The 13,236-nt window shown below is 46.6% G+C and overlaps 2 protein-coding genes across 2 annotated transcripts in view; both read left to right on the forward strand.

Moving 5' to 3' along the window:
* Nucleotides 1-2,620, forward strand: part of FBXO27 (F-box protein 27) — a 4,377-nt gene extending 1,757 nt beyond the window's left edge. Inside the window, exons 4-5 of the mRNA XM_007114594.2 lie at nucleotides 1,657-1,792; nucleotides 2,477-2,620. Coding sequence (XP_007114656.2) covers nucleotides 1,657-1,792; nucleotides 2,477-2,620 — 280 coding nt within the window. The remainder of the gene's footprint in view (nucleotides 1-1,656; nucleotides 1,793-2,476) is intronic.
* Nucleotides 2,621-11,015: 8,395 nt separating this feature from the next.
* LOC102975371 (F-box only protein 27-like) overlaps nucleotides 11,016-13,236 on the forward strand; it is an 8,547-nt gene continuing 6,326 nt past the window's right edge. Inside the window, exons 1-3 of the mRNA XM_007114593.2 lie at nucleotides 11,016-11,367; nucleotides 11,573-11,687; nucleotides 11,764-11,859. Coding sequence (XP_007114655.2) covers nucleotides 11,016-11,367; nucleotides 11,573-11,687; nucleotides 11,764-11,859 — 563 coding nt within the window. The remainder of the gene's footprint in view (nucleotides 11,368-11,572; nucleotides 11,688-11,763; nucleotides 11,860-13,236) is intronic.

Here is a 13,236-nt window from a genome sequence, read left to right on the forward strand (position 1 = left end):
GCGAACCCGGTTCCCCTGCATCGGCAGGCGGACGCGCAACCACTGCGCCACCAGGGAAGCCCAACTTTTTTTTTTTAATGGTACATTCTCTGCCCAATCTGATAATGAGGGATGAAACCCAGGTGCTTGTTTATTTATTTATTTATTTATTCATTAGATATTTATTTATTTGGCTGTGCCAGGTCTTAGTTGCAGCACACAGGATCTTCGTTGCTGCGTGCAGGATATTTAGTTGCGGCATCCGGGGTCTAGTTCCCTGACCAGGGATTGAACCCAGGCCCCCTGCATTTGGGAGTGTAGAGTCTTAACCACTGGACCACCAGGGAAGTCCCTATTTTTTTTTTTTTTTAAATTTTTTGGCCGCTCCACGCCAAAACATAAACATCCTAGTTCCTTGACCAGGTATGGAACCCGTGCCCCCTGCAGTCAGTGGAAGCGTGGAGTCCTAACCACTGGACCGCCAGGGAAGTCTCCCAAATTTACTTTCCATCGAGGCACCATAAACTGCCGCCTCTGCAAATCCGTCTCATTAGAAGATGTATTTACAATCAACTTCTGTTTTTAACTTAATCCTTTATCCAACTCTTGTAGCCTGTTTGTGTGGCTTTGAGCAACGGTGTACCAGTTGATTGTAATAATCAGTGACTCCCCAGTTTTGCCATACATCACCCAGAAATATTTAAAACTCCCAATGCCTGGATCACACTCCATACCAATTAAATAGGAGTGTCTGAAATGAGAGCGCCAGGCATCAACATCTGTGAGAAGTTTAGAGCCAACTACAAAGTTAATGACCACCACAATGTCAAGACCACCTTCCAACTGCCAGATAGGGGCATTCCCAAAGCCACCCTCAGGCTCAGTAACTGACTAGAAAGACATAGAACTGAATGAAAACTCTTATACAATTAGTTTATTACAGGGAAAAGATACAAATTAAAATCAGCCAAGGAGAAGGTCACAGGGCAGCATCCAGGGGAAGTATCCAACACCGGACTTCCATTGCCCTCTCTCTCCCTGTGGGGTCAGGACACCTGACTGTCCTGGCCTCCAATGGCGACAGTACGCATGGAATATTGCCAACCAGGGAAGCTCACCTGAGTTTATAGGGGCTTTATCATATGTTTCACCTCAGCCTCCGGGTCAACTGATTGCGTGAGTCATCCTAAATCACATTGTTGGTCGCATTGGGAGTGTAGAGTGGCTTGCCCCCATTATAGACTACCTATGTGGACGTGGACAGTCCCCACCAAATCATATTTGCAGGCTGTCCAGTATGACCCAAGGTCCCCAGGAAAGCAAGGTTAGTCCTGTCACACATAACATTCCAAGGGTCCAGAGATTACATCCCAGAAGCAGAGAGCAAAGACCATACGTTTGGACAAGCCTATGGGAGGAGGTACCTTGAAGTGCACGGCTCTAGGTCATTATTTCTGAAACGAATGTGCATGCAGAGAAGCTGGGGAGCTTGTGTTTAGTGCAGATGGGTTCACTGGGTATACGCAGGGTCCAAGCTGCCAAGTGACACTGATGCTGCTTGTCCTAGGGACCACATTTTAGATTTGCATACATGCACAGGCCATTCAGGTGAAGCAGGCAGACATCCAAAGAGGTGGAGTGGCAAGTCCAGCCTTCAAGCTCTCCCTTCTCCCATAGGTGGACCGGCCAACAAGGCACTGACAATATATATCATCTAATTATCCAACTTCCAGATGCCAACCAGTCCGTCCTGGATCATTTCTCTTCTGTGCCTATGCCCATTCGGCAGTGGAGAAACAGCGTCTCCTTTGAGGTGAGTCTCTGAGAGGGGTGAGGGGAAAGGATGGTGGAGCCTATGATGAACTATTGTTGCATAACAAGTTGCCCCCAAATTTAGTGGCTTGATATGAACAGCAGTCATTTTCTCACCTCTCGTGGTTTCTACGAGTAGGGCTCTGCTGGGAGTTTCTGGCTCTGGTCTCTCATGTGGTTGCATTAGACACTGGCAGGAGCTGAAGGGCAGGGTGGGGTGTGAGTGTGTGTACAGCAGCTGGTGGCTGGCCAAGCAGCTCTTGGTTTAGTCTCAGAGCTTGGCCGTGGGATCTCTCTGCTTGGTCTAGTTTGGGCTTCCTCACAGCATGGTGGCTTCAGGGCAGTCAGACTGCTTCTTGGTGGCTCAGGGTTCCACCACGAGGCTTCTGGAGAAACCAGCAGGAGCTGCATTGCCTTTCTGACCCAGCCTTGGAAGTCACTTAGCAAAAGTCACTCAGCACCACTTCCACCACACTCGGTTACAAGGAAACCCCTCCAGACTCAAGGGGATAGGAAGTAGACTCCACCCCTGGAAGAGGAGTGTCGTGATCCTAGAAGTACATGTGGAACTAGAAGTACCTGTGGAGACATTGTCGCAGCCATCTATGGAAAATACCACCTGTCAGAAGGCCCCCAACTCAGTTTTTGAAGGCACAGTGAGACTTACCTCTTTTCCTTCCTACAGGTCAACCATGCGTTCTCCAACTTCAAGAAAGGCATCCGCTTTGTGTCTTGTGAACACTGGGTCCAGGACATGGAGTTCTTGTCTGAACATTATGGAGACTATCTGCCCAACTCCGGTGTGATTGTGCGGGTCCGTCTGTCCTAGTCGTTGACTGTCCTTGCAAAACTACCTGACCGTGCCTTCCAGGAGCTGGGCCCATTGGCTGGGCCATCTCAATAATCAATGGCTTGTAGCTCCCTGGCATCCTGGGATCTCCTGGGTCCAGTCGAGGGTCTAGATTCTTCTGCATGGGGCTGCAGAGTGGTGACAGTTATGGGCCACGTCTGGAAATTGTTGTCCACTCCTGGGAACAAATGTGACTGCCCACAGAAAATTCAGGAAGAAATTGAGCTTCTGATAGAAGGCAAGTGACTCGCCCAGCTCAGAGGGGTCTGGACCCCAGGACTGCACCCCCCCCTTGGAGAGGTTGGTGTTAGTGAGAATGCGGTTGCCATTTCCCTGGAGAAGTACACTTCTGATGAGGACTCTGTCTCTGCATGGGGTGGGGAGGTCAAGGGCTATGGGGATTCGCCTTGGATGACGGCCAACCTTTCTTGACCTTTTCACCCAGGGAGCATAATGATAATAACATCAGTAATAACAGTGCCCTCTCCCATCCCAGGCACTTTGCTGCTCATCTTAGGAGCACTGTTTCATCAACTCTTCTCAACTCCCCCTTGATGTAGGCCTTGCTACCATCCCAGTTTACAAAATGAGAAAAAAAAGCTTGGGGAGGACAGCAGGCTGCCCAAAGTCACACAGCTGAACCTCGGGCCACAGGGAGGAGACTCCTGAGCCCGCCTCTAACCTGCTGTGCGGGGCATCTGATCAGGGCCGTGACTGGAGGGAACCAGTCTCAGCCAGGAGCTGGCTCTTGGGAAGCAGGTGGAGGCAGGTGCCCTGAGCCCCAGGTCCTTCTCCACCAGCAGTCCCTGAACTTGGCATGGAGCCTAGAGGAACTGTTAGCATCAGTTCTGAAGCCGAGACTGCCACGTCTCAGACCTTAGCTGGGACAAACCAAACACTCTATATCTGCCCCCTCCCTCCAATGCCACTCCCCACCCCCAACCACTGTCCTGGGAAGGCACACGCTTTGGGTTACGTTCTCGTTTTTCTACATATGTTTGTCCCACAATTATTATATAGCATTTTTTTATGTGTTCTTAAGTTTTATGGAAATCATATATTGTACTCGCAAACCCACATCTTCATGTTTGCCCTGAGGATGTGCTTTTGGATTAGTCCATATTGTTACCTGGAGATCTTGCCCTCTTGTGTGTCAATACTTAACTCTTTTTTAATGCCCTTCAATAAAGTTTTATAAATTTTTTTCATAAAATATTGCATATCTTTTGTTGGATTTATTCTGAGCCACCTTAAGATTTTGTAAATCGAATTTTTAAAATTTTTTAATAAAAAATATTCTTAAATTGTAAAATGTCAAATTTAACCATCTTAACCATTTTCGAGTTTAATAATGTTAAGTACATTCACATTGTTGTGCAACCCATCTCCAGAACTCTTTTCACCTTGTACAGTGGAAACTCTGGACCCATTAATCAATAACTCTGCATTCCCTCCACCTCAACCCCCAGCAACCACCATTCTACCTGGTCTCAATGAATTTCCCTATTCTAGGAACCTCCTATAGGTGGAATCATACAATTTTTGTCTTTTTGTGTCTGGCTTATTTCTCTTAGCATAATGTCCTCAAAGTCCATGTTGCAGCATTATCAGAATTTCTTTCCTTTCTGAGGCTGAATCATATTCCACTGTGTCTAAACACCACATTCTGTTTATCCAGTTATCTGTTAAGGGACACGTGGGTTACTTCCACCTATGGCTGTTGCGAATATTTATGTGAATATGGGTGTAATAATAACTCTTCAAGACTCTGCTTTCAATTCTTTTGGGTATTTATCCAGAAGCCAGATTGCTGGATCATTTATGGAATTTAAATTTTTTTAACTTTGAAACAAGCTCACTTTTTTTAATGTTTGTATTTTAAGTTTTTATTGAAGTATAATGTGCACACAGAGAAGTGTAACCAGAGCCCATCTATAAACAGCCACTGACTGAGAAATCACACACAGCCTCTTGTGCCTTCAGGGTAACTGCTATCCTGACTTTTAGCATCACTGATGGCATCTTTCCTGAGGTATATTAAACAGAATCACATGGCACTTGCTCCTTTGCATTGGTTTATTTCCCTTAACCTTAGGCGTCTAAAGTCCATCCATGTTTTTGCAAGTGGCTGTAGCTTGTTTCTTCTCTTTGCTGAATACTCTTGATTTATTCATCTGCTGTGGGTGGACATTGGTTCGTTTCTGGTTTGAGTCTCTGATCAATAAAGCTGCAGTGAACATTCTAGTATCTATCCTTTTTTAAAAAAAATTTATTTATTTTTGGCTGCTTTGGGTCTGGCTTTGGCAGGCTTTCTCTAGTTGTGGCGAGCAGGGTCTACTCTTCGTTGCGGTGCTTGGGCTTCTCATTGCAGTGGCTTCTCTTGTTGCAGAGCACGGGCTCTAGGTGCACGGGCTTCAGTAGTTGTGGCACACAGGCTCAGTAGTTGTGGCTTGAGGGCTCTAGAGCACAGGCTCAGTAGTTGCTGTGCACGGGCTTAGTTGCTCTGCGGCATGTGCGATCTTCCCCAACTAAGGATCAAACCCATGTCCCCTGCATTGGCAGGTGGATTCTTAACACTGCACCACTAGGGAAGTCCTCTAGTATCTATCTTTATGTGCACACATTTCTCATACCTGGGAGTACAACTGTGCATGTGAAAATTAACAAAGAGAAACCTCGCTAAATTGGAGTCAGGGGAACTTCCCTGGCAGTCCAGTGGGTAAGACTCTGCGCTCCCAATGGTCAGGGAACTATATCCCACGTGCATACTGCAGCTAAGAGCGTGCATGCCACCATTAAAGATCCCATATGCTGCAACTAAGACCCGGCGCAGCCAAAATCAGTAAGTAATACATTTTAAAAATAAATAAATAAATAAAATGGAGTCGGGAGGCCAGAAAGGAGAGCTGTCACACAGGTACCCCTCCATGTCAGATCCCATAAGGAAGAGACCTACCTTGCATCTCTGGCAGGAAGTGACACTACTTTACTACAGCCAGCAGGAGGAAGAAAGATTTTCTCCTTGCCTGGCAACAGCTCGGCCAATGAGAGACTGTCACAACTCAGCCAATGAAAAAGCCTCTATACTTAGAACATCTCCTTTCCTCCGATGGACTTTTTGTTTATAACAGTCCCTCCAAACATGCCCTCTCCTCTATAAAAGAATTCCCTCTCCTTTGCTTTAGAGGACTTGCATGTGGTTCACCATGTTTTCATATCCCAAACTGCAATTCTTCGCTGCTTCTGAATAACCTTGTTTTCCTGGTAAAATAACTGGCTCTTTTATTGTTTTAGATGAATACATGTCATGGTGCAGGTATATATTCATCTCTAGTAGGTGCTGCCAAACAATTTTCCAATGTGATAGTACCATGTTGTCACTCCCACAGGTAAGAGAGCTCCAATTAATTGCACCTGTAGATGAAAATGCAAAAAAGCCAAACTGAGGATTATAACCCAGGAAGCAGATTCTCACAAAGCTCTGAGAACTCTTCTGCCTTTTAGAAGTCAAAGGCACAGTCGTATACATTTTCTAGACAAAGCATTACACATCAATGTAACATACTGATATTTTACATAAAGTTCGCCAAGGGTACCTAGTCCAAGTAAGAATGTACAAAGCAAGCAGCTACTCTGCTTGCATTCCCCCTACAGAGCTGGGAAAGAATGCTATTTTTTAGAAAGTTACATTACCAGCATCAGAAGAAAAAAAATTGATCTTTCAGTTGAGCAGGCACTTCGGGGAGCTCTGGTTGTGTGTAATGCAGATACACACCCCCACATTAGGGAGGCAGGAGGACTAAAAAACCACAGAGACAATTTTATGTTTAATTTTTTCTTTTCCTGCCTCAAAATATAGATTTTATTTCATCATGTTCCCGCTTTTGATCATTAATGTTCTGATAGAAAGCATTAGGTGATCAAATATTTGGCCTCTGATGCCATGGTGGTTACTTACCTGTCCTGGATCCATCATGTCCTTTGCTGCCAGTCTTAACAGCCCAGTTCTTCCTTTCCTTTTAGGGGTTATGCTAATAGAATGCTTCACAAGGACTGATAGTCAATTTTATCAGTCAGTTCCAATAGGACTTATGCCAATTTTACCCTGTATGTGCATTGTGCATGCACTTTTATATAGAACAATAGACATGATCAATAGTTTCAAGTCATTTAGACATCATTATTTTCGTTGGAGTTTTGAATATATATACACTGAGATGTACAAGAGATTATTACTCTATAAATGATATAGAACACAATCGCCAGAACCAATAACAGTAACAAAGTCAGAGTGGAGATTTAAGCCATGAATGCCCAAAACTGAGCCATTTACCAAAGATTTCATTTAGACTAGAAAGTGGGTTCTTCAATGTAGAAATTTTTATTTTGTATGAGAGTCATTAGATGATTATATTAGAGGACTCATCTGATATGAAAGTACAACATTGTCTGGATTCTAGCACACTTCCCCCTGCAAAGCAGTTTTTAAAATCAAGAGCTACTTGCTTTTGCAACATCACAGTCTCATCCCAGAAACTTCAGAATTGTATAAATTAATTGAATGTAGTAAACTTGGAGCTATATGCTGATGGGGAAACTTTTTGTAGATTATAGGAACATCTGAAAAGTCAATGATGAGAATTATGAGGGGCTTCTATTGGCCGCATTGACCGAGGAGTTTAATGACAAATCCAATGATCAGTTAAATTGCCCCCAGTAGTAATACTTTGTGATAGCATTACTAAAGGGTTTTGGGGTAAAAACATGGCTAGAAATTAAAAAATAACTTTTAATTTTGATTTCAAGACAGACTTTTGGTAACAGTACATTTGAACTGGTAGGATGGGTCTTTCAGGCCTGGCCCAGACTCTTGGGTCAGCTGTCTGCTACTGCTGTTGTCATCTTCTCTTCCTAACTTGGTGACGCCTGTCTTAGTTGAAGTCAGGTGCTAGAAACAGCCGTCAAAGTCCATTCAGGTGGAGAATGAGAGATGTGAATCCTTGAATTAATGTCTCTCAGTTTGGCTGTGCATGGATTAGTTAATAATATCTGAAAAGTTTCTTTCCATCGTGGCTGCAAAGAATCTTTTATTTGATGTCCTTTCCAATAAGCAAAATCCCTGGGTTATAATCCATGATCTTTTCCACCTCCTGGGAGCTCTTTGTAAAAGTAGATCCCAATTTTTTTAAAGATTTATTTATTATTTATTTTATTTATTTATCTTTTAATGTATTTTTGGCTGCATTGGGTCTTAGTTGTGGCACACAGGATCTTCGTTGAGGCGTGTGGGATCTTTCGCTGCAGCACGCGGGCTCTTCATTGCGGTGCGCGGGTTTCTCTCTAGTTGTGGCATGTGGGTTTTCTCTTCTCTAGTTGTGGTGCGCAGGCTCCTGGGTGTGTGGGCTCTGTACTTTGTGGCTCGCGGGCTCTAGTTGAGGTGCGTGAGCTCAATAGTTGTGGCACGCGGGTTTAGCTGCCCCACGGCATGTGGGATCTTAGTTCCCCAACCAGGGATAGAACCTGTATTCCCTGCATTGTAAGGCGGATTCTTTACCACTGAACCACCAGGGAAGTCCCACAATTTTTTTTAAGTATGTCAATAAGGCCTGCCAATAATGTAATATGTTTCCTTTGAACCATCATGGGTGAAAGTTTCAAAAATATTGTTTTCCCCATAAAACCGTTTTCTCAGATGCCCAACGGGGTAAAGAATGTACATGCTGGAGTATCGGCAAATTGGGCTTCAATAGACACTAAGTTTTGTTTTGTTTTGTTTTATCATATCTAAACCATATTTGTGTGGTGGGATCAAAATACCTCCTTTTTAGGGGCTTCCCTGGTGGCGCAGTGGTTGAGAGTCCGCCTGCCGATGCAGGGGACGCGGGTTCGTGCCCCGGTTCGGGAGGATCCCGCGTGCCGCGGAGCGGCTGGGCCCGTGAGCCATGGCCGCTGAGCCTGCGCGTCCGGAGCCTGTGCTCCGCAACGGGAGAGGCCACAACAGAGGAAGGCCCGCGTACCACAAAAAAAAAAAAAAAAAAAAAAAATAATATCCAAGACACATAAATGGAAAAAATAAAATGTAAAACCATGTTTATATTACATTCCCCTTTATTGTTGTGGTGGTTTTCAAAAATATATATGTGCATACAGGATATATCTAGGAACATACATAAGAACTGGTAATAGAAGTTGCTTCTGGTGGGGGAAAGACTGGGAAATTAGAATCTGCCACAGAAGAAAAACTTGTTTTTAAATTCAGGATATTTTTCTTTATTATAGCTATGATTATTAACTTTCTGTTCCTTTTTTATTGAACTATAGTTGATTTACAATATTGTGTTAGTTTCAGGCATACAGCCAAGTGATTCAGAGACGGATATATAGATATAGATTCTTTTTCAGATTCTTTTCCATTATAGGTTATTGCAAAATATAGAATATATATGCTTTGTAGCATAATCACTTCTGATCTCCTCACTCCTCTCTAAACTTCAGAAGGACAGTGGAGCTTTGGATGTCCTGAAATGCTGGTCAAATTCAGAATGCAGATCCATTCAGCACAGTGATTTTAAAACTTTCAGAGAGTTGATGTCATTTAAAAGTTGGAAGATTTTTTTATAAAACACTGGGTTTCCTGATTCTCTTGAAAATTCAGTTCACACTGGACTGAATTCAATTCACACTGGACTTGTACTCCTCCTTAGAAAATGCTAAGGCTGAATAGTGGCCACCTCTTTAAGATGGGACCTGTGCTCTCCAGCTCACCCAAATTCCCATCTTTCATAGTCTTTAAACCTCATTCATACTCTGAAGGCATTTGAGATTGTGATCTCTGCTTCTAACATCTCTATAGAGTAAGGGATGGATGGATGGATGGATGGATGGACGGATGGAAGGAGAAACGAACAAACTAACCCAGCACGTGGCAAAATTCACATCTTCCACATGACTCCTGCTTTCCAGGGAGCTCAACAGCTGAATTCTCATATCAAGCCACTCTTCTTCTTTGTTCTTTTCTTGTCCTAGGTCATGTTCAGAAAAATTCTGGTCTAAGTCTGACTGGAGAAAAGAGATACTTCTTTTTAATAAGGACTTTCCATTTTCCCTCCTAAAACACAGAATGAGTATGAGGCAGCAGTCAAAATTTAAAAAAAAAAAAATCATTCCTGGGACTTCCCTGGTGGCGCAGTAGTTAAGAATCCGCCTGCCAGTGCAGGGGACACGGGTTCCATGCCTGGCCCGGGAAGATCCCACGTGCCGCAGAGCAACTAAGCCGGAGCTCCACAACTACTGAAACCCACCCGCCTGGAGCCGTGCTCCACAAGAGAAGCCACCACAATGAGAAGCACACGCACCGCTACAAAGAGTAGCCCCCACTCGCGGCAACTAGAGAAAGCCTGCGTGCAGCAGTGGAAGACCCAACGCAGCCAAAAATAAATAAATAAAAATAAATAAGAGAGTCATTTCTGAAATAACCATCATGCAAAGTGGAAGTCCCTTTGCTACCAAGTCTAATTTAGTTTTGTAGTGTAAAAGCAAGTCATCTACAAGCATGTTTGTAAAAACATCAGAGTAAGGCAATAACTGTCTATGAATGACAGACTTAAAAAGCATGGTTGAAGGCCGATTACAATGCAATTGTCAAGGAAATTTGGCTGTTTCTGTGACATACAACATTTTAAGATAATAACTAGAATTATGACTGACCGCATAACAGGATATTTCAAATTGTAGGAACTTCATATAATTTCTAGAATATTTGTATTGATAAATGTCTGACAACGTCTTCCGTGTGGCATTCAGTTCCATATTAACCCCCCAGTCCAAATACAGTCCGATGGAGGGGGTATCTAGAGAATATGGTGGGGTGGGGGGTTGAGAAGGGCTGGCTTGTAAATTGGTGCAAGGTGAAGGGAGGAGGGGGCACGACAGTGAGAAGGGAGGGGAAGGCAGAGACTGGGGAGACAGGTAAGGTGGGGCAGGGGGAGGGGCAGGGGTGTGGGTGGTGCTGGGTATTAGGGAGGGGCAGGCCTATAAAAAGGGCAGACTTAGAGATGGGGGCACATGAAACAAGGTGAAGGCCAGCCTTCCAGGAGCACTGGCCGAGATGCAGGGTAGGACTCCAAGGGGTCAGTGAGGCCACAGAGGGGGTTGGCTGCAGGGGGCTGCAGTGGTCCGCCGGCAAGGACGGGTTGGGAGTCTGCGGCCTTGAGGATGGGGCTGGGGGTGGTGAGGTTGGGGAGACAGCTGACGGGCTCTGGGGGGGTGACAGTCTTGGGGTGTGGCTGGCAGGGGCGGGGCTGTCATGGCTGCAGGTCCCTGACATTTTGACACTGGCTCTCCCACAGTGGCAGCCGAGCCTGGTGAGGAGACCATGGGTGCCTCAGCTTCCAAGAACTGGCTGGTCGGTGTTTCCGCGCTGGAGCCGGAACCCGAGGAGCCGCTGGGTCTGGGCCAGCTGCCCACGGAGCTGCTCGAGATGGTGCTGAGCCACGTGCCCCCTCACGTGCTGCTCGGGCGCTGCCGCCGGGTGTGCCGGCGCTGGCGCGACCTGGTGGACTGCCGGGCCCTGTGGCTGAGCATCCTGGACCGAGACCACGCCGCCCTGTCGCCCGTCCTCCGCACCTGCCTGCCCGCCGCCGACGACCCCAGGCCCTGCGTCCTGGGCCGCTTCTGCGAGCTCCGACCCATAGGACGCAACCTCCTCCGGAACCCCAGGCGCGAAGGTGGGGAGCCCAGGAAAGGGGTCCTCCTCAGGGGAGCAGGTGGGAGGGGCCGGACGCGGGGGGCGCTTGGACTCCGTGGGCGGGGTGGAACTGGGTCCCAAGGGAGGAGCGGGAGCTGCAGGTCCCCACGGGAAACCCCAGGGGACCTATCCCTGGGCGGGTGGGATGGCAAGGAACTTGGGGAAAAACCGTTTTCATTTAACAGAAGGTTTCCTGAAATGGACGGTGCTGAGCAGTGAAGACGACTGGGCGGCCGAGGAGGAAAACTTGGAGGTCATACCTAGTGCCTATATGCTGACCAGCTTCCTGTCTGCCTACAGGTGAATGTCCCTCTTACCCAAGGGCGCTTGTTGAGTACTTGCCTCGTCCTCAGTGACCTTTCTCCCTCTTTCCTAGAGGGTATCACAAGAAGCAAGTGTTGGACCTGGAGAAGGAGGGTTTCTGGCCGGAACTCCTGGACAGCGGAAAGATTGAGATTTGTGTCTCTGACTGGTGAGTGTGATGAAAAAAACAGCCCATTTTTATTTATTTATTTATTTATTATTTATTTATTTTTGGCTGCGTTGGGTCTTCGTTGCTGCGCGTGGGTTTTTCGCTAGCTGTGGAGAGCAGGGGTTACTCTTCGTTGTGGTTCGCTGGCTTCTCATTGCCGTGGCTTCTCCTTGCGGAGCACGGGGTCTAGGCGCACTGGCTTCAGTAGCTGTGGCACACGGGCTTAGTTGCTCCGCAGCATGTGGGATCTTCCAGGACCAGGGCTCGAACCCGTGTCCCCTGCATTGGCAGGCGGATTCTTAACCACTGCGCCACCAGGGAAGTCCCTAGGTGACTTTATTTAGGCCTCCTAACAGCCCCTTAGGATAAAGCAGGTAGGGAAATGAGACTTAACCACCATCATAGCTTTAGTACTTAGCAGAGTACATTCCCTGAACCCATCCCTTAACCCCCAAAAGGACCTGGATGGGATGATGCCAGTTGGATCCTATACAGAGGACTTGGGTCCAATTCCATCTTGTCTGTGAATGAGATGCTCCTTGGTTTAGGAGGAGACAAGGTAGGAGACTTGGCTGAAGGTCAGATTCTGGAGCCAGAACCTCTCAGGTTCAAACCCTGGCTTCCCAGCTTTGTGGCCTTGGGCAAGTCACAGTGTGCCTCAGTTTCCCTATCTTTGTAAGATAGGGTTATATGTCAACCACAAAGCCAGTGCTTTGGAGTTTGAGCTGTTTCAGTACCCTTCATGATCATTGATCCTGTGGGAAAATTATTTTTGAAACCTAAAACTGAGAAGTTCGGAATGGGGAGGTGATTTTTCCCTGGTGGCACAGCTAAGACTTGGCAGGGCCTGGCATTAGACTCATACTTGTCTGACTCTTGTGCTCTGTAGTGATGGTCTTGAAACTGGGATCCATGAGCACCTTCCAGGGGATGCAGGACCCAGATGATTTTAAGCAAGGCAAAATCCAAGTCCTCTACAGTTTTATGTTCCTTGTTCCAAAACAACTCGCTACAGTTCACATCGATAGTGGGAGCATCATACAGTTATCTTTTCCCAATTCCTATCTCACAGTCCTCCAGTTGTACGGAAAATGAAAGCCCCTCACTGTGTTGCGTGTTCCCCAGATGTAAAGACTACTTGAGAGACAGGAAAAGTGACCATTTAAAAGTTTGGCCAGGGGCTTCCCTAGTGGCGCAGTGGTTGAGAGTCCGCCTGCCGATGCAGGGGTCGCGGGTTCGTGCCCCTGTCCGGGAGGATCCCATGTGCCGCGGAGCGGCTGGGCCCGTGGGCCATGGCCACTGGGCCTGCGCGTCCGGAGCCTGTGCTCCGCAACGGGAGAGGCCACAGTGGTGAGAGGCCCGCGTACCACAAAAAAA

The sequence above is a fragment of the Physeter macrocephalus genome, chromosome 17, assembly GCF_002837175.3.
Source record: "Physeter macrocephalus isolate SW-GA chromosome 17, ASM283717v5, whole genome shotgun sequence".
NCBI lineage: Eukaryota > Metazoa > Chordata > Mammalia > Artiodactyla > Physeteridae > Physeter > Physeter macrocephalus.